Here is a 27,413-nt window from a genome sequence, read left to right on the forward strand (position 1 = left end):
AAAAAAAATCCTCTAGCACAGCCGTGCAACGTGAAATTGTGTAAAAGCATGGCGCTGGTCAAGCAGGTGCACATGGGCAGCACAACCCTTATTTCAACCTTTATGCCTTGGCTGAGGAAAAAAAAAAGAAATTTAGCGTTAACTCTGGTCCTTATACTTTCGCACTCGACTATATATATATATATATATATATATATATATATATATATATATATATATATCTGCATGAATACATACATACATACATACATACATACATACATACATACATGGTGTTCCAGCTAACCTTAGCCAGAGTTTAAAGATATCCAAATGCCACGCAGCTGGACAGAGCCAAGGTAATGTTTGCCGTCGCTTGGAGATACTCTGGTGACTTTTTTCATTCCGCCTAATTACATTATTGTATTTTAATAAATGAATCAACTTCTCAAATATTATAATTAGATGAAACGTGTCAATGAGAAAATTGTAGAGCAACATGAAAAATTCCCGATACAGCTTTCTGTTGCTCAATATGTGCTACATAAGTGTTTTTTTTTTTGAGCGTGAAAGAAGCCCGCAGATGGACGCAAAATGTGCCACGAGACTGTCCGCTCGAGGTACTTTGCGTGTATTGCACACTCGGAAGAACACTTATGTAGCACCTATTTAGGAACAGAAAGCTGCATCGGGAGCTTTTCATGTCACTCTATAATTTCCTGATTCACGGTAAATAAAAGGAACTTGACTTGACTCTTCATCTAATTTCATTTGAGAATTCGATTAAGAATAATTATCTAAATTAGGTGGAATGGCAAAAATTGGTGGAGTACATCCAAGCGACGGCAAATAACATTACTTTCGTTCTGTGCAGCTACATGTTATTTGCATACTTTGAATCTCTGGCTAAATTTAGCTGGGACAACCCTGTATTTATGCGTAGGCACTTGCAGGTCGAGGACGCACGTACGAAAAAAAAAACGCTTTATTTCCAATTTGTCGGCCGGTGTCCGGCCTTCGTGAGATAATCGTCAGGACTTCCCTGACGAAGGTGTTGCATCTGGGTCGCAAGCCCCAAGGGTAGCGTTGGCCTGGCGGCCTGGGGCACAGCTGGAAGGAGACCACGTTACTCGACGGAAGAAATCGGAGCCTCTCTCGGCGTCCGTGGGCTGCTACTTTTATACTCTCGGAGTCGAGGGCAAGAAGGAACGGCTCGGGATGAGGAGCACGTGACGGCGCCGCACGGACACGTTGAGACTAGAAGTGACGCATCCGCCGGGCCGGCGCCGGTCAGACCTCCTCGCTTCACAGTTGGGGAGCTCCTCTCCCCGGCTGCCGCGCTTTGACAAGCGTGGGCACCAACATGCACACACACACACACACGCACACACGAAGACACGTGGCATTGAAACATGCCTGGACGCGCTTGGGAGGAAGCGTTGCGGCAGCGCTGAACGGGCCAAAATGTCCGCCGCTTCGAACGAAGCCCCGGCGTCCGTTGCATCCGCGCCGCCTATACCGCGCGTCGGAGGCGAAACGTAACAAAGGCCATCGAGAGCAATGTGTGGCAAATAGCAGTAATTGATGTTTTGTTGGCTTATGCTTCGTTAACAAGTACTTTAACATTCTGTAATTTGTATTTTACAGCAGGGCCCTATGGCGGGACGAAAGGTGACCAGACAGAGAGGGTACGAGGAGCGTTTATTCAGATGCGGCGTACTGTGCTTACTGTCCTGCAATGCAGCGGTGCGAATCGTCAGGAGCGCTTCGTAGCAGATTTTGTAGTGCAGCAAAACGATTTGCTGCACCGGTCCTCACTTTATAGTAGCAGATTGCCGCATCAAGAGAAACAGAGGATGAAAGGCAGGGTTACTGGCTTTGTTTCAGGTACAGTCGAACTTTGATATAAAGAGCATAATTATTTAATCAAGCTTTTTGTTTCTCGAACTTTTCTTCACGAAATCGCGTGCATTTTTTGTCTTACAAAGGACGATGTGGGAGTATTTTTTGCTCTCTCTTGATGGATTTTGCTAGCGTGCCATCACAGATTGATACCGTTGTGCTTCGTAATCTATGCGATAAGCGCCTTGCGGGTCATTGACTGCTGTGCAGTGTTCCAGCTTCCGGCAGGAACACTGCGCCTCAGCGGATTTCGAGAGGGTCTGCTCAACGCGTTTGTGAAAGTCCAACGCTATAGTGCCTGCGGATTATTTTCGTCTGCCTATATAGTAGCGCAGCCTTGGCCTGCAGATTCGCGCATTCTAGGGTGACATGGGAAGTTGATTCTTCAGCGGGCCTTGCGATGGTGGCATGCTGTACTCATATCCGCTTTGCATTTCGCTGGCAAAAGGTCAGTTGGCAGTATACCACTAGAGGCCTCGTGCGGGAGACCCCTTCTTCCATCGGTACTTGGTCACCACTTAGTGTCGCCGGACGGCTTTACCGCTATGCTGCGATGTAAAGAAATTAGAAATTTTCTACTGCACCGAATGCGCTCAAATTTCGCTAGTTTGCTGTGGGACGTGTATGGTTTAACATGCATGCAACGACTAATTCAAGCTGTTATGTTTAGTGTCACGGCCATTTGATGCCGAACAGGATGACCTCCATCGCTGCCCGAAAATGACCATGCACTCTAAACATTTTTACGCGTTTATGGGTGTGTAAAGGGTGTTTGGTCGGCGCATGGCTAACACGCTCACGTTTAAGGGGCAAGATCAGATTGTTGGTGGGAACCAATGGCGGCATCTCGTTTGCCGACTATTTCTTGGAAGTAAAAATGACGACAGCTGTGACAAGGGACATCAGTAAAGGGTCACATCTATCCCTGTGAAATTCTTCTGTGGGATAATTCAGTCCGCCCAAGGCTGACAGCATGATTCAACTACGTCTTTTGTCATCGCGCATCTAGTTAGAGCTACGTTGTCGTCCTCTGTAAATTTTTGTAAGGCCCTAACAGTAGGGGCGTTACCCGTGTGACGAGCAAGCATCGTTAAGGTTGTAAACATTTTTTTACAGTTTGGAATTTATAAACAGAACGTCGCCGGCGTCCCGTTTTTAAATTAAAGATTATGGGGCTTTACTTGCCAAAACCACTTTCTGATTATGAGGCACACCGTAGTGGAGGACTCCGGAAATTGCGACCACCTTGGTTTCTCTAAGGCGCACCTAAATCTAAGTACCACCGGTGTTTTCGCATTTCGCCCTATCGAAATGCGGCCGCCGTGGCCCGGATTCGATCCCGCGACCGCGTGCTCAGAAGCCTAACACCATAGCCACTGAGCAACCACAGCGGGTTCCCGTTTTTGAGGACGAAACGCGTTCTTCTGGCGGACGCCGGTGCCGTTACAGTGCCGGGACAGGGTAGGTGGTGGCTGTGTGAACCACGCCTGAAAGAAGTTATAATATATACGGGAGAACATGACGTTACACTAAATAAAAAATATTTACACGCGTTGGGGCTTATCTCGTCCCACAATGATAATCGTCGTGTGTCTTGCTCGCATTTCCATTCTTTAACGCTGCGAACTCGGCACTTCCCAAGTCACGAACGGCTTGCGCGTCGTCAGCGTGACACAGCATTCTCGACAGGAAAGCAGCGAGCACCGAGTTTTCAAGAAAGGAAACGCAAACAAGGCAGATGACGGATTATCGTTGTCGGGCAAACATACACCACAAATTGTGTGCAACCGTTTCAAGAGTGTATGGAACAAGTATGTAAATGGTTGCTCGCCTGGCCGGTCCACGATTTCTGAATGAAGGGGCGTCGAGTTGAGCGTGCCTTCTTTGCTGCTCGTGCAGTGGATGTGCGTGCCTTCGTGCATATCTCACAAGGCGGTGGGCACTCTGGCTCCCCAGTACACCGACTGGATCGGCACCGTCGCCAGCGAGGATGTCAGCCAGCACGTCGACTTCTTCCTCATGACGGCGCTCGGAGGAATCCCGTGGCAGGTTGGGCGGTGATGCTACGCTCCAAGCACGCATCCGCGTGCAGGACGCCACGTTGTAGAGCGACGCGAATTTGACGGCGAAGGCAGTTAATCGAGTGTCAGGCCGGTATCCAGGGGGAACGCTAGGAGCCCCTGGCACTATATACTGCTCAACACATACTTATCATATACTGGATGTCCCACGTAACTTCTGCCAAAATTTAAATATATGCAGTTTACACCTAGCTGGACAGAGCCAAGAGAATTTTTTGTTTGACCTTATTACATTAGTTAATGTTAATTAATGCACTCGATTAAATATCAAATTAGGAGCGAATGTGTCAGTGCGAAAATATTAGTCGCATGGCACTTTTTCGCATTTCGCGGGCTTCCTTGAGGCTTGGAAAAAAAAAAGAAAGGTCAGTTTCGCCCGACAGTCCCAGCATTGATTACGATAGCAAACTATCAGACAGCTATACGGAGTAAGGTTAGTCGTTTTATCCGCTGCATAAACTGCTGGAAACGTTCGCGTACTAACTAAATTAACAAGCACATTGTCACGTACTCCAGGCAATCGCATCTCACTCGATGACGGCGGACACTCGCTGTCAGAACGCCGGCTTGATGAAGAGCGGCAGCAGCTGCAGCGAGCGAATTCCCCTTTGTGCGGCCTCTCGCGTCGATGCGAAGTAGGCGAGCGGGGGAACACGGCGCAGACGAAGCCATCAGCTATATCCGGCCGGCCAGCCTTCGAAACCAGCGCATATTGCCTCCTATGAAGGTCGCGTGCGGCCCATGTTTCCCCTTCTGCCCCCTTCCTCCCCCCCTCCTAGCGTTCTCGCACTCTCCTCGTCTTCCTCCCTTGCGAACGCGAGGAGACACCGCAGCATGAGGCAACCCTACTTCTGGGCTCACCCTCGCAAGCTTTCGCCCGCACCCACTGCATACCGGTCGCGGCGGCGATGTTATTGCACTAGGACTTCATGCGAAACATCACCGTGACGACGACGGCGGAAATTTGCCTGGAGTGCGCACATCATTTCTATCGCAATAATATTTTTTTTTTTCTAGCATGTATTGAGCAGCAGAAAGCTGGATGAGTATATTTTTCAGGCTGGTCCGCAATTTTTGCAATGACACTTTGCTGCAAATTTAGTATTTGAGCCGCTGATTAATTAATAGCTGATTGTGTAATAATGTAGATTATGCGAAATACAAAAATATAGTCAGTCCAGCAGCGTGGCACTTGAATATTTTGAAATTTTGGCACAATTTACATGTGACGCATGATCTCGTTCTAAAAGGTTACGGGGCGCAAGAGCTGCCGAGAAGCTGAACTCTCGCGAAGCGTGGTCACACAGCCTCGAGTAGCCTTCGCCCTTCATTAAATAGTGCCGTGCCTTAACACTGCAGGATTTCACATTTGTAGGGGAAACCGTACGCTGTAAACTTTTGTTGTTCACTGTACATGCCAACGTATATGCATTGTTTATCCTATCCTATGTTAGTGAAGTACGTAATTCACACGCGAAAATAAGTTAAAAGAAACCTCTCCGGAACATTTGAGTGCGGCTCTGAATGCGACAGAATCAAGCAGACACACGAAGGGAACACAACGCCCGTCAAGGACTGGCTATATCGCAGATCTTTCTGTTGGGCGCATAAAAAAAAAAGACACCTAATCTGATTTTATTCTGACCTATACATGCAGTTGCCCTTATCCTATTGTCAGGATGTCGAGTAATAGTGTCGGATTGCTATCGTGACCAGGCACGTACCCACTGCGAGACACCGTCCATCATCAAACCCTGCAATAACCCTTAAACTCATAGGCACTATGACTGTCACCCGTTAACTCGTCTGGTTTATCTCTACTTGTACAGCTCTTTTCGTGCAAAATTGCCAACTTGAAACAAGAGTAGCAAGGATTTGAGAAATTAAGCGATCTATTAAGGAAGAGAGCCAAGGCACCAGCCAAACAGGAAAAGCGAAAATTAACATATTTAACCGTTGTTTATTAAAATATTCATGGATCAACTTTTATGGATCATCTTTTTATTTGAAAATGAAATGGAAAAAACGCCGCCCGAAGTGAAGGACAATTCCGTGTGTTCTGAATGACGCTTCTACAGTTATCATTCGAGCCGCCTAACGTAGCCACTTTTCTGCTGTGCTTATGTAGTTGTTTTTCTAACCTTCCGCGGTGGGCGCAGTACGTTAGAATCACAGCTTCCTACGCCATAAGCGGTTGTACGCGACTGGCGTCTACGCATCGTTACGTAACTTCCCAAATAACAATACAAGTCGGTTGTGGCACTTGTTAGAGCAAGTAAACGAGGGATCCAAAAGAACTGTGATTGTTCCGCAAATATATATTTCTGTATAATTCTTCTAGAGCTAATTCAAAATATGCTACTATAGTCGGATACAACTTAAGTCTGCAATGAAGCCCCGCCCACGCCCTCATAACCGCCAGCCACTGTTCCTCCGCGAGGCTGCAAATAATTCGTACTTCAAACGTTTTCTGTTACCCAAATAAGGCAGTAACTAAAAAAAAAAATATTATTAGCGCGTAATCTTACACCTTTTCCCTCGCCTATTATAGTGGAATGGCGAATGCCTAATTCTTTATTGAACTGAAATAACATGCTTGCTTCGCTATAACTATTTGTTGTGAAGTTTCACTTCAGTTAGCAGTAAAGTTTCATGAATAAAACGGGTTCAGCAGTGAAATTAACTGCACCGCAGAATTTTGAAGAGCGAAATGCTCAGACGCCATACATTTTGTCCATGTCTGTTGCACACCTCATTCCTTCCGCCGATGAAAAGACTCTTCAAGAACAGAATACGCTCCGGAGGTATCAAGTACGACGCCGTTTGGAAAGGCCGCATCCCGACGATTTTCTTTTTTGCTTCCGTGATTGGTTGGCGGAGTAACACAACTCCGCGTGGTCCGTGTGCCTTTGTTGCCAACTGCTGTTTTTTTTTAAGTTCTATTCTACTAAAGTAACCTTTATTTTGCGCTTTCGCTTCTTTACTTGTTCGTGGCAGTGTTCTTCCTGCGCTTCTTTCCTGGGCGAGTCCATTTGACGTGGTTCTTTGTTTGCCAAGTAAATGAGAAGTGTATCACACAGGCCGTATCTGTAAAATACAGCTCATTTCATTTCTCTTTTGTGGGTTTACGCGTCTTTATGGCGAATGGTGGGCGTTATTCACATTTGTACTAGTAAAGGTACCCTCCCTCATTTGCATAGAAAAGTTAGCTTGGGTTGCCCCCCCCCCCCCCCCTTCCCCTTCGAAAAACAATCCTGGGTACGTGCCTGATCTTGACGGACATTGTTCAACCAGAAACTTGTGAGGAATGTTTTCTAGATGGTTTGTTGATTCATTTGCTAAAAACAAAGGAGAAAAAGGGAAATGAAAGCAGGGAATGTCCCGTAATGCAATAGAAATCTCTCTTGTAAATATGATCGAGGTTTCACCGTGATGACAGAAGTGGCCTTTTGGTTACAACACAGACACGTCACTTGCGCCATAAACTATTGACGCTGTACCGTAGTTGTAATATTGCTGCTAAATTTCGCAACGTTCTGTCACAGGCGAAATTTCTTTTGTCGAGAAAAATTTTTAATGTTACGACAGGAATGTGTCCCGCAGTTCAATAAATGTTTTTGTGCTCTTAATAACAAATTTTTTATTGCATTCTTTACCCATGAGCCGATTCCGCTCACGGGCGAAACGGTGCACGGCCTCTTGTCCCTGCGCAGGTCTACTTTCAGCGCGTGCTAGCCAGCCAGACCGTGGCGGAGGCCAAGATTCTTTCCTTCTTGTCAGCCTTGGGCTGCATATTCCTCGCCGTGCCACCCGTCCTCATCGGAGGTGCCGCCAAGCATGCCAGTGCGACACCTGTTTCTTCTTCTTCCCAAGTGTTGCTTGTCTACTGCCTGCGTGTGCATGGCTTTCTTGTATTTCGAAGGAAGTTACCATATTACCAGTGTTCTTCGACGCGTATCCTGTTAATGGAAGTGACGTAAACAGGCGCGGTTACTGGAAGCGGATCAATCAATCAATCAATCAATCAATCAATCAATCAATCAATCAATCAATCAATCAATCAATCAATCAATCAATCAATCAATTAATTAATTAATTAATTAATTAATTAATTAATTAATTAATTAATTAATTAATTAATCAATCGATCGATCAATCGATTCAGTCGATTCAATCGAATCAATCAATCAATCAATCAATTGCAGCAGCATCTAGTTGATTTTTTCAAGCTACCGTTCTTGACCTAACGTATACGTATGCGACGTCAGGCCGCGCCGAGAAGCATTCAGATGTTTCGAAGGAAGCGTCGGTCGCCGCGGCCACGTTGCCATGGCTACCGGCTGCATGTTGCGTCGCCATGGCAACGCACGGCGCCGTGTAGCGAACGAAAGGCGCGCCTCCTGAAAGCATGTCCTCTACCATCATGTCGTGTCATGTGCATTGCAGACTTTACGGTGGCGGGCTATCCGGGATCGTATCAGCTGAACGATAAGGACAGCCCGCGGGTGCTGCCGTTCGCAATCCTGTACCTGACCTCGGGCATGACCGCCATTTTCGGCCTCGTCAGTATCGCAGCCGCCGTCATGTCATCCGCCGACTCCTCCATGCTGAGCGCCTCAACAATGATCACCAGGAACGTCTACCAGATGCTTCTCCGGCCCGCGGTCAGTCCGCACCGTAGGCATAGGCAGGGAACGTTCACCGGGGCTCAGGGGAAGCAGCGAGCACTTCGCGAACCAACAACATCGGAAATAAGACGCAGCCCGCCAATACTCCCCAATCAGCCAATCTGCAATACCTAAATGCCAACTGCAATGAAATTTTGGGCCAGGTGAAAACCACCTAGTTTCAGATAATAGAGCAGCCTCCGCGCGAACTGCTACACCTGAGATACGAGTGGATCCGTCATGACAAGCTCCCAATGCCAGACGTTTTTTGATACTTATCCAGAATTCGTCTCGGGATGAATGTCGGCGGTAATGCGATTAACATTAAAGGAATATAGCGACACACCGCATTGCCACCGCGGACACGCTAAGTGGCGATCTCGCCGCCAACCACAGTGCGAAATGATGCCATGACGCAACAGATCTATCGTTGCAGTCACTGCACCTCAATAGACACTCCGTAGTGTCGTCGGTATCTTGGCTGCAACTTTGCTTGCAACGGCTCTCCATTAAGCGGCCGCACTCGCCGTGGACGTGTCTGTTGTGGACGGGGTGCTGTTGATTTTATATGCAAGTCGGCAGGCCCCTGGTATCACACTGGCACGTCATTTTCCGGGGTTGGCCAAGTATGGGCACACACTAATATCACACACGCAGTGCCGAAGTTGTCTGTTTGGGCTCGTGTACCCTGTGGCCGATGTTTTCTGCTCGGGCAAGACAGCTACGGCTAGCACGTGTGCAGTGCGCCAAACTATGTAGACAACTTGAGTCACGGGGTGAAAGAGGTTAGATTTATAGCCCCAACGTGGGTAAAGTTCCAGAGGAATGATATTGGCATAAAAAGATAGGAGACGACGCCGACATTACCACGCGCCAGTATTCACGCAGGACACAGAACTGCTCACAACCAGTGCGGATCCTCGGCATGACCTCCGAGACAAGGCGACACCCACGGCGTATTGAACACATCTCGGATGTCGCGCGTGCTGGGACTTGCGTCATATCCGCTAACCACCATTTGGACGCTTCGTCTGCTCAGTTGCTATTTAAGAAAATTGGACCCTTACCGTGTCTTCAGCTTTGCCAAGATTGCTTTGACAGTAAATACTACTGATATATAAGCAGTTTGGCCGCATCGAAATTTAATCGTAGCAGAGATTGCAGGTCTATTCAGCGTAGCAGAGATTGTAGATCTATTCAGCATTTTCAAGTTCTGCAAGGTGTGTGACGCTGTCCAAAGTTACTGGTATTTCATAACTACCTATTTGTGAGGTACGCGATGGCAATTGTAATTATACAAATTGTCGACCCGATGATCCATGCCCTTCATTGACGTCCCACTACGAGCATCACTAGGAGGCTATCCTCGCAGGCCTGTTTACAGAGAATGGTAAAAAAAAAATACCGAAGAGCAGATTTATCAAGTTGAACATTTAGACACAGTGGGTAGACCAAATGTATAATACATTATAGGAAAATAGGATTAAATATTGGCTGGCGAAATTCTGTTCTGCGCAATTAACAAATTTGCATTGTATATAGGCAGGAAGGTTGGGACCCGCGGCAACCGGCGGTGAAGCCTTATCAAAGTGCAGAAATGTTTCGCAAGCTCCAGTGATTTCTGTAAATGTTGCAGTATCACCCATAGGTAGCACTTAAATGTCCTTGCGGGGATTTATCGGTTTCCGTTATATGAACTGACGTAGCTCTTGATCTTGATGTATACCTCCCAAGAGCTTGTTTGCAGAAGTGTACTTTATGGGGTCGAAAGTATTGTTGAGGTGCCGGTCAAGGTTACTGGTGGTAAAGATCTTGCAGCAGGAACACTGAACGAAATATTTAGAACTGCCGCGGATGCTCACGTGCAGGCAACGGAGATGGAGGTGATGATCGCGCTGCGCACCATGATCTGCGCTCTGGGTTCGCTGTCCGTGTACATGGCGCTCTCGGTGAACTCCGTGTTCGCTCTGTGGACCCTGTGCTCGGACATCGTCTACGTTCTACTCTTCCCGCAGTTACTCTGCGTGTTTTACTTCAAGGAGACCAACGCCTACGGCTCAGTTCTGGGTGAGCTGTTATGGCCGCTTCGGTATAGAAATAACCGATATTTTTGGGATAAAAATAAAGTTTACGAGCTTCTTGACATTACCGGCACCTACAACAAAATGCCGTCTACAACAAAATGCGCGCAATTACGATTTATTTGGGCACTGGATATTCCGGGACGAGCACTGGCCCAAGACGGTGATGTCTTTCGAGGACTGGGTCCGGCTACGGCCTTTAGGGACACACTCCTAACTCACTAAAGCGTTTCGGATGTAAATCTTCTATTGAGCCATGCTTAGCTCTACTTCCCTTCCCCTTACACACTTCTCAATGTAGGTCTCGTGATAATATATCTCTCGTGCCATACTGATTTTATGTGTAGCAGAGTCCACGGGAAATGCTCTAACTGCGAACGAACGAGCGAACGAACGAGCGAACGAGCGAACGAGCGAACGAGCGAACGAGCGAGCGAACGAACGAGCGAACGAACGAGCGAACGAACGAGCGAACGAACGAGCGAACGAACGAACGAGCGAACGAGCGAGCGAGCGAGCGAGCGAGCGAGCGAACGAACGAACGAACGAACGAACGAACGAACGAACGAACGAACGAACGAACGAACGAACGAGTGAACGAACGAGCGAACGAGCGAGACAAACGAACGAACGAGCGAGCGAGACAAACGAACGAGACAGACAGACAGACAGACAGACAGACAGACAGACAGACAGACAGACAGACAGACAAACAAACAAACAAACAAACGAAACAAACAAATATTATGTTCAAAGATTAAAACTTTTCGTGCGACGTGTTTTTGGCTAAAAGATACATAGGTATCTTGATCATGCCCGAAATGCCACACATGACAGCACCGAGCGATTTGGAAGCATGGGTGCCGCGCATACGTGACAAGCAAAACTGAAGTTGCAGTAACTTATGCACCGTAGACAACTCACGGCGGATATAGCTAAGCTGTCTTTGCTGCATGTGGCACCGATGTACGAATCGCTTTCTGTCCGTGAATTAACGCCCTAACTCCACTTCCCTCGAAGATCCTCTTTCTCTGTGAAGAAAAACATGAAACACAGAGCAGTCCTCTCCAACGTGATGCCCGAGGCAATCGCGATCGAGCAACCTGATGAACTAGGTCAGGCAACACTGGCAGCAGCTGTCCGTTGTTAATGATACAGTTGCTGAAATTTGCGCATGTGCTGCAATACGTGTGCCGTTGACTGAGCGTATTCTACGGACGACTCCGGTCACCACCGAGGTGCCGAGTAATCCGAACTTACTAAGGCCAGTAAAATTGTTTCTCTTTGGCAGTTTTTTGAAGTATCGCGCTTGCTTGACATATTTTCGTCTCCATCTTTATTTTTTGCGTTAAATGAAGGTCCTACACCTCTTAAATCCTACAAAACATTCTGCCTAGCCTCGGAGCATCGTAGATAACTTAATCTAATAGTTTTCCTACTACCAGTTTTAGTTTAGTATCCCAGGTGATGACTGTGTCGGGACACAGAATGTGATCACGTGGGCGTGGGACATTGTGGGTTTTCGGCACTCGCTTTTGCTCGCTCGGTCGCGTCCTGTGCTGCCCCTCGTGAAGACCGATGTAGCAACATAGCAGATGACCGAGTGAGTCGAGAATGTCGAAACATCGCTAGGTCGTGCTCTCACGTGGCTACCTTCTTCGTCAAGACATCGATGATAGGTCTAGACGCGGGACATGCCATCAGCGAAGGCGGTTGGCGAATGACTAAAGAGCCCTTACGAACAAAAACCTTTGTGAAATCTGGCCCTGGTACGTGCTTGCATTTGCACAAGGTCTACTTGTGAACAGCGTGTTCTGCGAACTTTTCACGTTCTTACTGCGTTAAAAGATACCTTTCTTCTTCGTTTCTCTGGCGTTATAACTTGTCATTGAAATGTTTTTATCTGGCCAGCCTTCTCATGGCAAACCCAGCGGACAGAGTATCTCAGGTATCGCAAACACATTTGTTTGCCAATATTCTTATATTTTTGGCACAATGTCAAACTCTTATTGGATCGCGACTTTTGGAAACGTATGACGTAGGACATTCAAGAGACAAAACACGAGAAAGAAAAAAAACTTCCGCAGTCTATGGAGGCTTTCTACAGGCGACACTGTGGTGACGTTACAGAAGGTGTTCACTATCCTGTAGTTTGTTAGATATCAGCGTGAGATGCTCCATGTGACATGCGTGATGCCGTTCCGCTCGTGTTCGTTTTAAAGCACAGCTATTAGGCGCGCGTTCCTGCGTTGAGCGTCGGCGTCCTCGGTGTAAACGAGTGAACGAGCACAGCGAATGATGAAAAAGCGAACGTGGAACGCAGCCGGGGATGAAAGACGGCGATAGCGAAGAGAGCGCGAGGAAGAAAACGGAGGAGGAAGGTGAAGCGGAATCATCAGACGGAAAGCGGAGGAGGAAGGTAGTGCGAAAGCGTGAGAAGAAAAGCGTAGTGCCGCGCAAGACGGGCTCTGTGGCGATGAACGCTACTACATGGCACCAGAGTAGCGCGCCGTCGTCTGTTCACCGATGATGCCATCGATAAGGCACGCGGCGAGCGCGGCCGCCGATATCATATATGGAAACAAAGCGCTGCATGAGCGGAGGTCTGTGTGCAGCGGCTGCTGTGCATCGCGCCCACGCGTCACCCACGCGTTGCCTTTCACGATCGATCTCCCGATAAGCGAGGCATGTCGCGCCACACTTCGCTCCGTTTGCAAGTGGTCGCACGAGACATTGTCCGCGACAGCCACGCTACTTGCAGCGTTCTCTTCCTAATAGAAACCGTGTACCTATAAATCATAATACGAAATATTGACCAGCATAGTTCTTTCACGTGTACAGCGTGTTCAACTTTCCCATTAGGGAGTATCGCAATCGTCGGTGAATTTTTTCTTGTTTTTTCTTTAATGTCGGAAAAAAGTTATAAAAGCCGGAACAATTCGCTTCCGTTATAACAAAAGCGTGATATTCTTGCGCTTGCACGGCACGTGCTAGCAAGCAAGATCCGCAGTTCCAATGAGCAATCATTTTCATTAAAGTTCACTCTCTCTCCGTGATAGAGGCGTTGATATGGTAACCGGTAGCACTATGCTAAAACTTCAATCGAATCTCCACGGCTATTAGGGTATCTTAGTGCCACCATGTGGTATTCGTAACTAGAATATGAGTGAGAAACACTTTTTTGCGATTATGTTGTGATCCTGCTGCCAACGTATCGAGTAGGACATCCGGTTTGAGTGTTAACCGACCGATTTTGTCGATTGGTCTATCTCCAACTCCGATCAATGTGATTTCATCTTAACTTAAAAGACCTCTTAGGGCTGGCACGCTTATTCATGCCAATGCATTATATGGCTCATGAAGGGAAAAATATGGTTGCGACCCTGGAGATGGCACAAAGCGTCACGTGGTCACAGCTGATCAACAGGAGGCGCGCGATGCATGGGCACTGGGTTCCTTAAAGCACCACAACATGGCGCTCACCTCCGCGCATCACGGGAAGACTACAAATGAAGCTGTGCAGGGTGATATGGGCTGGACTTGTTTTGAAGTGAGGGAAGCTCGCAGTAAAATTGAGTATGAAGAACGACTGAGGAATATGGAAGAAAGTAAATGGGCTGGGAGAGTGTTGAGGTGTCTGTACAGGAAAAACATTGATTCACAGTGGAGGAAAAGAACTAGGAAGCTTACCTGCAAGTATGCGGCCTGTAGGGTGTGCAACACAGCAAAAAAGAACGTCAAGCGGAGAGTCAGAGAGGCCGAATTAATATCATGGGTGGCGGCAATGGAAAAGAAACCTGCCATGAGTAACTACTTAATTTGGTTGTGTGAGTTCATAGCGTTTTTTTTCTTTTTTTATTGTTTAACCTAGGTAGGACATTAAGCAGTATAATAGCAAAGGCTTGGTGGCGCAACCCACCGCCCCGTTCCAGAAGGGACGCTCATAACATCCATCCATCCATCCATCCATCCATCCATCCATCCATCCATCCATCCATCCATCCATCCATCCATCCATCCATCCATCCATCCATCCATCCATCCATCCATCCATCCATCCATCCAGCGGAGGTGAGCACCATCCATGCATCAAAATAAATGGGCGGCTAAAGTGCACAAGTATTTGTAGCTAAAAAGCGTGGACACAGAATGGAGGTGAATAAAGTTGGCAATCAAGTACAGGGTAATTGAACGTGTACCAGAAGAAAGTTGGCAATCAAGTACAGGGTAATTGAAAGTCTACCAGAAGAAAGTTGGCAATCAAGTACAGGGTAATTGAAAGCGTACCAGGAGTAATCTGAAAGGAAGTGAGAGAAACAGAGACAGCGAATTGGATGCAAAGAATGGAAACTAAAAACGACCAAGGAGATTTGTAAGGATGAGAAAAAAATTAGAAGGGAAAATATGTACGACATCACGAAGGGAACTGCCCTGCTATTTGGGGCTCGAGCTGGTTTCCTAATGACAAAAACATACCGGAGCAAATATTCGGAATTAGATGAGGCGTGTGTATGCTGCAGCGAAAATCCGGAGCCCACTCAGCACGTCCTTATGGAATGCGAAGGAATTCACCCAGCGCGACCAGTACGTAACGCACAACCTCCAGAAGCGCTTCGATTTAAAGTAGACGGAAGTATCAGCTGGTCGGCAGTCGAGATAAGCAAGAGACGTTTAAAGTGTTGGTGGGAGAAAAGCAGGGATGAGACTGATACGACCGGATGCATTACATGCATATGCAGCGGTACAAAGTAGATAGAGAGGATTGGGGAGATTTATACAGGAATGCTAGAAGGAAAAACACTGACAGCATAGCTGAAAGCAAGCTGGGTGACGATTTGTGCCCGCTCAGTTTCAAAGGGGATGCCAAAAAGTCGTCGTCATCACCACGGCAGTGGCGGCGCCGGCTGTGCGGCGAGAAAAAAAAAAAAACAGAAAAATTCAATGCCATTCCACTCTGTGAAGGTGAATGACCAGGAAAGCTGTGTATGTGGGCCTCTTAATGGCGAGCTGTCCATTTCCGTGCGTCAAACGGTGTATGCACATAAATGGAAGGCGAGGCTCGACTATTTGCTCCTCCACGATGTTGAGCCTCGGAAGACGATGATGTAACGGGGAGTACACGTACCCATGTATTGTTGCAAAGCGCGGCACGACACCTTTGACTAACGAATCCTGGCTCGAAGAAGAGGTACGCACCTCACAGCACTCCGAGGGCACACACTGCTTCACCGTCGCCAACGCGATCGTGCATCGGTTGACGTGCCGCAGCGCAATAATGGCTGCGAGATTGCTCGAAAACCAGAAGTGGTCACACACAACACAGACCATACAAAACTGGTTCTCCACAAACTCCCTCTGAAACCTGGCCGTTGCTCCGGTGAAACGTTCCAAGTTTGCAGCGTTGGGCCCACGTGGGCGGTTCGCATTTCATTCCGCCTCGCGGTCCTGGCGGGCAGCACTCTCACGGGACCGCCACCGCGGGAGAGCGGAAGGAAAGAAGATACGCGAGCGCTTGGATCGCCGACGAAGAGAGGGCGGTGTGAACGTAGCCGATGCGAGTCAGAGTGTAGTATCTGTTCTTATCAGCTTAATGCCTGACTCGGATTCTATTTGGGTTCAAGATATTAACCTTATCTTTTCAAGCTGGCGGAGCGCTTGAAGCCTGCTTCACCTTCGCCGCCGGTCGCCCCTGTCTTGCACTGTCTTCGGGACCTGTCCACAGCTTTTGGTCTACGGACATCGATCCGTTTGAAACTAGTTATATACAGCTCCGCTGTAAAAGCTCGCCTTCTCGCATAGGGTCCGTCGCAAGCGTTTCCCGGTAAAGAACGTTTGCATAAGCTGCTCGTGCCGGGAAACGGCAACTGTGTGACCGATCCATGTATAGCGCAGCTCTTCGCGGCGCCGTGATTTCGGCGAGTTCTGTCGTGAGCTCCGATGGACGAACCTTCGACTTCTAAGTCGATAGCGGCGCCGGGATCCTTTCCATGTCCACGCAAGTACGCGAACGAGGCCGAAACGTGATCGGAGAGACGTCGCAATTCTGTCTCATTCATCCCCGCAGGGATACCTACGTGCCCTTGGTTTATTTTTTTGCATTATCTTAGGTACACCAGTCATTGCACTGTCGTAGGCGCTCACTGCTACGAGAGATTTGTTGATAGCCGACAGCAGCACCATGTCATTTCTTTTTCTTTTTAAAGCCCAGTTCAGGCACCCGTTCCTGCGGCGAGCGTCGGCGTTGTCCCTCGTAACCGAGCGAACGAGCATAACGGAGTATAAAAGAAAGAGCTAACGCGGAGCGCAGTGGGGGATGAAAGACTCGAGGAGAAATGCAGAGGAGGAGGGTACGGCGAAGGCTCGAGAAAAGCGTAGTGTGGCGACGATGGCCACGAGATGATGAGATGGGTCACAGTAGCAAGCGTCGTCTGGGAGGCCTGTCTGCGGCGGCTGCTATGAATCGCGCACACGCGTCACCCACGCTCTGCCTCTCTCAATTTCCCGATTAGCGAGGCAGTTGCACCACACTTCGCTCAGTTTACGATGGGCCGAACGAGACAGATTGTCCGCGCCAGCCAATATATCGGAAAATGAAAACACGTTTATATAGAGCTCAGCTCCAATGTCGCATTAGGCAGTATGGTAATCGCCGGTGAATTTTTCTTGGGAGGGTTTCTTTTGTTCTTTCTCGTAGCTTTTCGGAACACGTTCAGAGGAAAAGAAAATTCGTACCTCACTCCATAAGTTATGATTTCAGAGGATTCTATATGTTACTGTATAGATAGTTTAAGGCTAATTTTACGCTTCGAACTTGATAGCGAGCGAGGAAAGAAAAAGACATTGTTGTCAAGTTTCAAAACATATTCCGCTTGCGCTTAGCCCAAGGTGCCGCAACAGTGCCTGTACAACGTCAAAACATTCGAAACAACTCTCCGAAAAGCATATCTCATTGGGCCTTGTGGAAGGGCTCCTGCAACTTGCGTACATGGCGCTCCTAAGTAGTGCGAGGGGCGCTGTCTCACAACCATTAGGGTTGAGACCTCTACCCAGCGGTCGATTTAGGCACCACTGGCCTCCTTGAAGCCCTTGGGTTCAGCGGGGGCAGTGGTAAAGTAAACATGTCCGCAGTAGGCATTAGTAAGAGGCGATTGGAGGATTGGTGGGAGAAAAGTAGGGAAGCGACAGAAGACGGAGACGTACAAAAGCACAGTTCGCAATAGGGGATCAGAAAATTTGGGTGTGGTAGTTCATAGTGTTCTTTTTCTTTTTTATTGTTTAACCTAGGTCGGACATTAAGCAGTATAATAGCAAGAGCTTGGTGGCGTCCCCGTTCCAAAGGGGACGCTCATAACATCCATCCATCCATCCATTAGGGCTTCGAAGTCGGCGTGGGGTCTAGTAAGATCCGTAGCAGTCGACCGAAACGACATATCCCGGCAGGCTTGTATAAGTGGCTTGGAAACTTTACGCTAAGGATGCAGGTCATAGACCGAGTCGCTTCGTCGCAGCTTTCTTCGTGAGCGGCGTGTTCCGGTGCCTGTGCGGCGAGCCCTCCATGAACGTGCCCGTGGTGGTGCGACTGCCCCTGTACGACCCGCAATTTGGCCAGCGGTTCCCGTTCCGCCTGCTGTCCATGGCGCTCGGCCTGACCACGCTTCTCCTCGGCTCGTACGCGGCCGACACACTCTTTCGCAGAGGTTTGCTGTCGGACCGCTACGACGTGTTCAGTTGCTTCGTCAAGCCGCCCCCGCCGTCCCAGTCTCGCAGGCCGTCAATGGTCCCCCTGCCCCCGCCGTCCCTGGCTCGCAGGACGTCAATCGCCCCCTCCGACCGGGCCGCCGATGCGGCGAACGAAAGAGAGGCCACCACCTCGGGGATTTCCAAGTACAACCGGAGGGCGTCGGTGTCCGCTGGGCCTCCCGTCGCAGCTCAGGACAGCCTAAACGTGAGGAAATCCTCGTTGGTAGGGGGCCTGTCCGGTTTGGCGTACCAGTCGTCTGGCGTGGCGGAGAAGACTCTCACGGAGGGGGCCACCACCGAGACGAGGACGTCGCGCAAGAAGTCCAAGTCTGGCGCCGCTAAAGCCGGCGGGAAGTAGTCGCGCAAGAAGTCCGTCTCTAACGGATCGGACTGACTGCAGTGCTTCGGAAGCACGCGAGATTGTCGACCAGCGCCCCATTGACCGCAAGGGGGCCTTTAGTTTACTATTTCTTTCTATTTAATTTTTTTTACGCTCTGCTTTTTGTTCGTACGCAATTTTTTTCTGCGGCTCTTATTTTATGATACATCCACCTATTTCTCCATGTGAGCGTGTGCGTTTAACGTGTCTAAAGATATATTTCGCAACTATTCGACAAATACTGGTCAGGCATCCGCGATGTTCCCATGAGCACAGGTACTACGTGGTGAAATACCGTATAGATATAGAAGTGCAGATGAGCTCTTGACACAACTTGCTCGGCGCGCTGCTTGGCCGGTGTGGTAACTTAAGTGCCATGTTTCGAAGAACTTGTGTCATTATTTGTTCACACTCATGCTTCCTTTGTCATTTTTATACCTGTGCTGTAGCTTCGCCTGTGTGTCTTTGCTTCACTTCAAGATGTCTGTGCTCTGTGTTGGGAACTAAACGTGACTACAGAAGCGTATCTCGTACTTTGTAAATATCCGCGTATACATAAAAGGATCTGTACTCGCTTCTGCATTGTTTCGAGCATAATCTGACGAGCTCAACTAAACGTGTTCGTTTTGTCTGATTCTTTACTATACTGCAAGAAGTTAATATCGATGCGTGCAGTTCTTCGACTGCAGAGTTGGACGTTTTAGGCGTGGATGGCGCCATTAGGGATGGTCGATTAATTTTTTTATTCGATCAACGATTAATCGTTCATTATTCTAGCCTTTAATCGATGAATCGCTTTCGATGCAGGGTTTTTCATTGATTAATTGATTATTCGAAATTATTTCCGGGCGCTATAGAAAGGTTGAATGTCTATTTTTATAGAAACTTATTTTGATGTTTGAGAGGTGGAACTAAGTTAGAAATACAAGTGTATAAACGTTTGGTAAAAGATAACCTTTAAGTTGTTAAAGACGAAGTATAATTGGCACTAGTCGTCTTGTAAAAGATAAACAATACATATTATAACATGGCAGTTAGAGAAACAAGATAAATGACACTAGTGAATCCATGTGCTGTATGGCTAAGCAAGAAATAAGAACAACGGCAATATTTAAAGGCAAAGTTCAACTAAGATATGCGAAGAATTCCAATATGCACAGGGGAAAAGAAAATTACTGGTTGAGAGTTTAAAGCCACATGCTCTTTTCTGCAGAGCGAGGGAATGTTAACTGGCTGGGAGGTTTGGGTAAAACCGACACCTTGTTTGAATGGCCACGCAACCAGCATGCGAGAATAGACGCTCGCAAGCTATGCTTTCGCTGGAATCGACATGAACTCCATCGCCATGTCGAATACATGCTCCGAACCGGTGCGCATGCTGTGCCAGGTCCTTAGTGGGCTGAGAGCCACACGACGATCAACGAATGGGTTTGCCATAGCATGCTATGAATGGCGGGGAGATTTCAAGCTTCCGGCTTCGGGTGGCGTGTGGGGGAAGAGAGACGAAGCGCTTGGCTCGACATCAGTCGAGACTCGCCAGGACAGTCGACGATCGCTCTACCGCAGCTGCACGGTGACTTGCTCGTTCTCCGCCGTTCTAGTGCGACTTCTAGTGCGGCTCCCGTGAAACTCTAGAAAACGATTAATCGAACATGGCTAATCGATTAAGTCGATTAAAAATGAAAGGTGAACATCTATGACGATTAATCGCTTTGCGCGATACTTTTAATCGATTAATCGTTCATCGATATTACCAACCCTGTAGGCGCCATCGAGACGTCGGTCCGTTGCACGTGGTGACGAAGCAGTGCCTCACAACGCAGGGTGACGCGCGCGTGTCGCGTTGTGAACTCTGGTTACAGCAGCAGTATAGTAGTTCATAAAAGGATCTGAGGGCTCCACCCAGAGGGTAGAGCCCTCAGCCCAGAGCCCCATTTTCTGCTGATATCGGGTTGGCCTGGCCAATCAGGTTTCGTTGGTCGTCCAAGGCTGTGTGGAAAGAGCGGCTTCCCACTGGGATGGGGAGGCGTTTGGTATTGTAGGAAGGCCGGGTGGTTTGGAGCATTCCCACGTATATATATCTATATTATAGAATGGTAGCTATTTGGGTGTCCCGCACAGAAAGCAGATTTGTCGGGAAACTGGGTAGGGAAAAAAGTATGGCGGAGAGCAAGGTTGGGGAACGTATCAGTAAGGGGCTGGCGCCAAGCGGCTGCATCTGCACGGTTTATTTTCACATTTGGTGGAGGGAACGTTCTACGGGATAGTCTGTAGTGTTGTTGTATATCCAGCGCCCATTATTACCGAGGCAGAGCTGACAAATAGGGCCGATGGTGGACACAGCGGGCAGAGCGAACAAATCGAATAACTTCAAGGACAACTTTTTGGAGCTTTAAACGGACACAAAGAATCGCTAAAATTAAGTTAAATGTTGTTACAAGGTCAATAAAATTGTCACTAGAACTCTCGAGCTAACTTTTAAGCCTGAACGTTATACACTGTAAACACAATTACATCTATGACGAGAAAAATTATGAGCCATTGCACTCTGTGAAGGTGGATGACCAGCGAAGCTGCTTAGCGCACGACACAGATGGGACAGAATTTTGAACAAAGGTACGAACATATTTATTGTCCTCATCTGGGGCATCGTGACGATAGGTACGCACACATATTCTCGTATCACCTCTGTTATAAAATGCGTCCATGTAAGACAAAGAATGGCTGATGCCCTTTTAAACAATGATTCATTCCCCCGCAAATAAAAAAGAAATATTTAACGCGTCCTCCCCATTACGACGACAGAAGAGAAATCCAATTATAAGCTGGAAAGATGAGCGGCAACGGAGCCAGCTGTGGAAGAAGATGATGCTCGAGCCATTGCTGATAATGATAATTGTTGAAGATAGTTTCCTCTTGCCAATAAAATGGTTCATTCTCCCTTAAGCAATGGCTAATACCCCCGTAAACTATGTCACCTTGGTGAATGGGCACGAAGTGCGCTCCTTAATATCTATAATGAGTCCTGGCAGTACGGCAAGGTTCCTCAATATTGGAAGATCAGCCGCCTGGTACCGCTTCTTAAGCCTGGCAAGTCTCCCTTAGAGATTACTTAGAGTGCACCTGGCGCAGCTTAGCGAGCATGGTTACGATTGGCCAGCGGGGGCGGCGACCTTAAAACCACTCAAGCTGAGACGAATCTTTTTACGTTGTTCCCACCAACATCGACTTCAACGTTCCCACCAACATCGACTCGACGGTGACATACACCATGGAATCGGTAACGACCGCGCAGTCTCGCGATCCTGACAAACGGACCATCACGGAGAGTCTACTAGTTGATGAAAGTGGCCTAAGTCGACAAGTCTCATGGGAGCGGCGTCGACATCAGGTTCACAGATTGCCACATCGTTGCCTCGTATGCGGGGAGGATAGCGCAACCTTGGCGGTGACTACGAAAGCTCCAATGGGAGGATGGTGTGACCGCGGATTTCTCTGGCTTTGGGATATTATAAGGAGACCAGGGGATTTAAGCGAAAGATTTCGTGTGTACTATCCCAGAAAGATGTAGTCTGCTTAGACCTGCAGATCATGCTACGAGAACGATGTAGAGATGGGCAAAACGGCTAACTTCAGTAAACGCCTCGGAACGGCTCACTGAAATAAACAGGTTCATTTGAACGGCTCGCCGGTTGACTAAAATCTGTAACTTGTTTGTTCCGCGCAGCGCCTCCGGCCTGTCTAGTTTTTTACAGCGAGGCTGTATATGGTGTTGTGATCTCCAGGGTAGCGTACCCCACCGCTACCGACCATATGTTGCGACGCCTGTTTCTCGCAGCTGGACCGGCGTTACTATTGGGTAGCGTTGCGTTGTCGGAAGGCTGCAGGCGTCCGGTAGACCATGGCGACCAGGCAAGGACGAGACGATGGCTAGTGCGGAACTTGCACCTTTTATTCAATGGTTGGGGAAAGATGAGAACAAGAGAATGAAGTGTTAAAAAAATAGTACATGACCCTTAAATAGGTCCCCTAAAATCGTAGGCGGGATCTTGCTCATGTCAACGTCACGTGACAGGCATTGAGTCTGGTTGTGGATGGGCTGCAGATCCGTGTCCCAGGTGACGTTTGCACGTGCTTCCCTCCAGTGGCGGCAACACGAGGGTCGAGGATAGCTTACTCTGGCATAGCAGGTTCTGGCACTATAGCGGATGCCGGCTTGAAGTAGGAGACGCGAGCTTTCCGATTCTAAGCCTGGACACGTCCATAGGTGGTACGCATCTGCCTCCATCACTGCGACTCATCTATGCGGACACGTAGCACCCAGTGGCAAATGCGCCCAGTTCAGCATTGATATCACAGTCGGTGTAAGCACCATCCCGGCTCGAAGACACCTAAGCACAACTTCCTCCACCTTAGTGAGGTGAAGGCGGAAGGGAGCAGACACACGGTGGGATAAAGGCGCGTGTGTCCGGCAGGAGGACACTTTTCACGGGCTCGAAGTGAGTTTAGGTGGGAGGAGAATAGACGAACGATATGGACGAGGAGGGCAGTGTGCCTGCTTGTCAGCAGCAATGTTGTGAGGGTTCGCAGCAGGACCTTGAATCCAGTGTACCTTGATGCAAGTAGCTGTTTTTCTATTCATACGGTGTATGTTCTCACAAAGTTCCATCGCCTTGTAAACCTTCTTAACTTCCTGAATAGACGCTGAACAATCAGTGAAGACATTTATTTGTTTGGTTGTGGGCAGCTTAGATGTGTCATCTTGCGCCTCTTCCTCTCTTACCATTTTGCTTCGCGGTCATCGCCCGCACCTTCTCCACTCTCCGGAGCTGACTCGACACCCTGTCATGAGCCTTGACGTGACTGTTTCTTTATCCCTTTTCTTTAGCCTCGATTTCATCTCCGCACCAGCTCTTCAAAGCGCATGCAAAGACGCCTTGAAATTTTCGGTTCCGTTGAGACACGTACATGCCAGCACATTAAAAGCATCTGATGCGTCGGAGCACCTCTGTCTGCAAGTGCCCGTTTAATCGAGAATTGGAGAGCACGAGAATCCGTTCGCAAAGCAGACCCAGGTTACACAGGCACGAATACACCTGCAGTACTGCGTTCCGCGTGTCGTGGGCCCCGACAATCGAAGAAAATCTCGGGAGGCGGTGGAGATGTCGAAATGCGCGGAATGTGGAAGCTTTCGTTACGGTAATAGCCAACTCTGCGATAAACGGCAATATCGCTGGTGCTTTTTTACTGTTAGGATTTTAATTACGACGCGAGTTCAGCCATGTACAAGAGGCGAACATCGACTACGCGAATTCTATCGCTGATTTAAGTATTCCCTGTTATTCCCCTACTTTCACAATTGCACATGTTGATGTCCTATGAAACACAGACTACTACTGATCAGCCACCAGATCGTCTTTCGAACTTTAGTTTACGACTGTGAGTTAGTAAAGTTGCTACGCTCTAATGTTTAAGTAAACCAGTCAATGGTGGCTTTTACAATCAGTGGTTTTATAAAGCACGCGTAATGCATCGAGAAGAACGTTCAGGGAAGGTCGCCAATGGTGTCTTTCATTATCAGCGATCGTCATGCCTGGGGATCACGGGATATCCTGAAGGTATTTGAAAGGGCAAAAATGTGTTTTGCAGGATCATTTTATAGCAACTGCCACGTCAACGCTCGCTCATAACTGTCCCATGTTTACCCGTTGACACGCATGAGTCATAGATGTACTTCTCTGTTGACTGATTCATTATCAATGAGCTCAGAGGTTTCATTTGCTCTGAAGTTTCGTTTGCTCTCATGAGCATCCTTGAACGACGGAAGCTGCATCTTGAAATATTTTGCACGTGAACAGCCGAACGTACCGGTACGTCAAGTACGTCCAATACATGTATGGTATTTACGTTATGACTTGGGAATACCGGCTTTCAACTGGAAAGCGGGTATACAGAGCATTCGACACTAGGCCAACACTGCCGAGCGTCCCGTGGGACTGTCCCGGACTTGCGGCCATTCGGTGGCGTCATCTGAATCAGCGGATTCGCTCTTGACAGTTAATAGGCTCTTCACTGCTACTACAATAGACATCTGTCGCGTTTTTATGTGCATTTATGATTTTATATTCGCAGCGGATCTTCACGGCTACTCGTAATCTCCTTTCCCAAAGCACTAGAAGCATAGCGCCGGAAGGACGATAGACAAAGACGAGGCAAGATTAGCGCTTGTCCTGTCTAGTCTTTGTCTGTCGTCCTTCCCGCGCTATGCTTCTAGTGTAACTATGTATTACCAACCAGCCCAAGCCTATACTCTTCTGATTCCCAAAGCAGCCAGAGGGTAGAGTTTTTAAAAAGTTTTCTATCCTTCTTTCAATGAAGTGCATTTGAATCTTTATTATGAAGCAAACGCGCAAGTAGTACAAGCTGTTTTCTAGCTTTGCATTCAGTATGGTACAACTGGACCCACTGAAACTTAATGCAGACTGCCCTCCTAAACCTAGAAAGCTCGTAACGTTCCAGAGAAGGGCTACACAGGGTGCCCCAACTATCATGTATCAAGATTAAGAGATATGCAAATGCCACGTGTATACATATATAGCTGCACAGAACCAAGGTACTGCTGTGTGCAGTCGCTTGGAGATACTCAGAGTAATTTTTTTTGTATTCCGCCTAATTACATAATTAGTCTTAATTATTTGTCATCTTTGCAAATATTACAATTACATGAAAAATGTAAATGAAAAAAAAATTGTAGAACATGAAAAATTCCCGATACATGTTTTTGTTGCTTATTACGTGCTACATAAAAGTGTTTCTTCCTAGCGTGAAAGAAGCCTGCGAATGCACGCAAAATTGCCGCACGACTGACCGCTCAAAGCAATTTGCGTGTATTCGGTCCACCGGGGGAAACTGTTGAGTAAGTAAATCAAGGATAAGCGATAAGTTGTGCTTGTCATCTTTCTAAATACGCTTGGCCCATTGAAAAAAAAAAAAAAGAAACGGCCATATTGTGGGAATTTATAAGCTATTCTTTGTCATCTGTACATGGTCATCATCATGTGGGGTTCATATGGGGTTCTTTTTCATCATCGCTTGTGGGGCTGGCTCTCGAGTGTGATCCGTGCTTGGTCGGTTCGCCGCATCTTTGACGCGGAATAAACGTCGTGATAACTGCTGCGTCACAAGTGGTGGAGTGTGCTCTTCGGTCCTCCGTCCTCTGACTCCCCGCTCAACCTCCTGGAGCTTCGGTCGGGTCGCCGATTGTGCCAGCTGTCCGCCAGCATGTCGCAGGACGAGCCAACAGGCACTTCAACTTCCACCATCTCGACCTCGGCTACCCCAGCCTCTCCGTATTGGGTTGTCAGTGAGCACCAGCGTGATTCCCATCTGTTTGCTGGACTTCGCGGTGAAGACGTCGAGGGTTGGCTGGACGACTATGACCGAGTGAGTTCGGCTAACCGTTGGGACGATGCGTCCAAGCTACGTCACGTCGCCTTTTATCTGACAGGGGTAGCGAAGACTTGGTTTTTCAACCATGAGGTTGATTTCACGAACTGGGACGCTTTCAAACAACAGCTCCGCCAAATCTTCGGCATATATATATCAAAACGTTTATTGAAAAAAAAAAAGAAAAAAAAGTGCAGAAAGCGAGTGGGTGGAGCCCCTAGTCCAGGGCCCCACTGGCTTGAGCGGTTCGCCGTGCCTGGTCTAGGAGCGCCAGTTGCATCTCCCGATCCTCGCTGGCGAGCGAAGTCTCCCACTGCTCCCTTCCGGAAAGTTTGCCGGTTATTATTGGTGCAATAATTTTGGGTGGCCTGTTCTGGAAATCCCACGTAATGTGGGCGAGAGTTGGCCGGCCTCCGCACCAAGGACCGCGAGCGCTGTACAGCGTTGGGTGAATGGCATGTTTCAAATAAAGGTTTGGAAATGTGTGCGTCTGTATTCGGCGCCAGTCATGAGAGTCCCGCCTGGATAGGTCAGGGTGTGGTGGACAGTACTTTCTTCGCTCGCGCCGTTGGTGCTCAAGGATGTCTCGTGGTAAGAAGGGGTTTTCGTCAGAGTGGTTGGCCGCTCGGTTGACAAAAGCACGAGCTGCGCCGTCCGCTCTCTCATTGCCCTAGAGTCCTGCGTGACCCGGGCACCAGATGATCATGTGTTTCTGCGTTAGATTGGATCCTAATAGGTGAGTGGTGCTGTGTGGTAGCCTCCCGGTGCTAAAGAGCCTAGATGCGACTTGGGAAACTGTAAGAGTTATCGACGATTGTCCCAGAGCGTCCTTAGTTTTAATAGCTAGCGCGATGGCTGAAGCTTTTGCGGTATTTGCAGATGCAACTCTAGACGTGGCGCAAGTCACAAGCTCGGGATCTGACGTAGTAGTTCTGCGGAAACCCGCAAGGTGGAGAGAAGTAATGAATAAAGGGAAAATCAGACAACCACCCGTTCGTAGCAATTGCTACAACGAAAACCCATACGGGTTCCTCGAAAGAAAAGCCTCAGGATTGAAGAAAAATTCGTCCTGGTCCGGGACTCGAACCCGGGACCACCGCCTTTCCGGGGCAGCCGCTCTGCCATCTGAGCTAACCAG

The 27,413-nt window shown here is 48.2% G+C and overlaps 1 protein-coding gene and 1 pseudogene across 1 annotated transcript in view; both read left to right on the plus strand.

The window, feature by feature from the left end:
• Positions 1 to 18,808, plus strand: part of LOC126543693 (high-affinity choline transporter 1-like) — a 32,646-nt gene extending 13,838 nt beyond the window's left edge. The window contains exons 5-9 of the mRNA XM_055077913.2: positions 3,781 to 3,930; positions 7,676 to 7,805; positions 8,409 to 8,626; positions 10,498 to 10,780; positions 18,219 to 18,808. Of these exons, the coding sequence (XP_054933888.2) occupies positions 3,781 to 3,930; positions 7,676 to 7,805; positions 8,409 to 8,626; positions 10,498 to 10,780; positions 18,219 to 18,808 (1,371 nt within the window). The remainder of the gene's footprint in view (positions 1 to 3,780; positions 3,931 to 7,675; positions 7,806 to 8,408; positions 8,627 to 10,497; positions 10,781 to 18,218) is intronic.
• LOC126520986 (U2 spliceosomal RNA) lies at positions 16,256 to 16,435 on the plus strand (annotated as a pseudogene).
• Positions 18,809 to 27,413: the final 8,605 nt, after the last annotated feature.

This window comes from Dermacentor andersoni, chromosome 3, assembly GCF_023375885.2.
Source record: "Dermacentor andersoni chromosome 3, qqDerAnde1_hic_scaffold, whole genome shotgun sequence".
NCBI classification, from domain to species: domain Eukaryota; kingdom Metazoa; phylum Arthropoda; class Arachnida; order Ixodida; family Ixodidae; genus Dermacentor; species Dermacentor andersoni.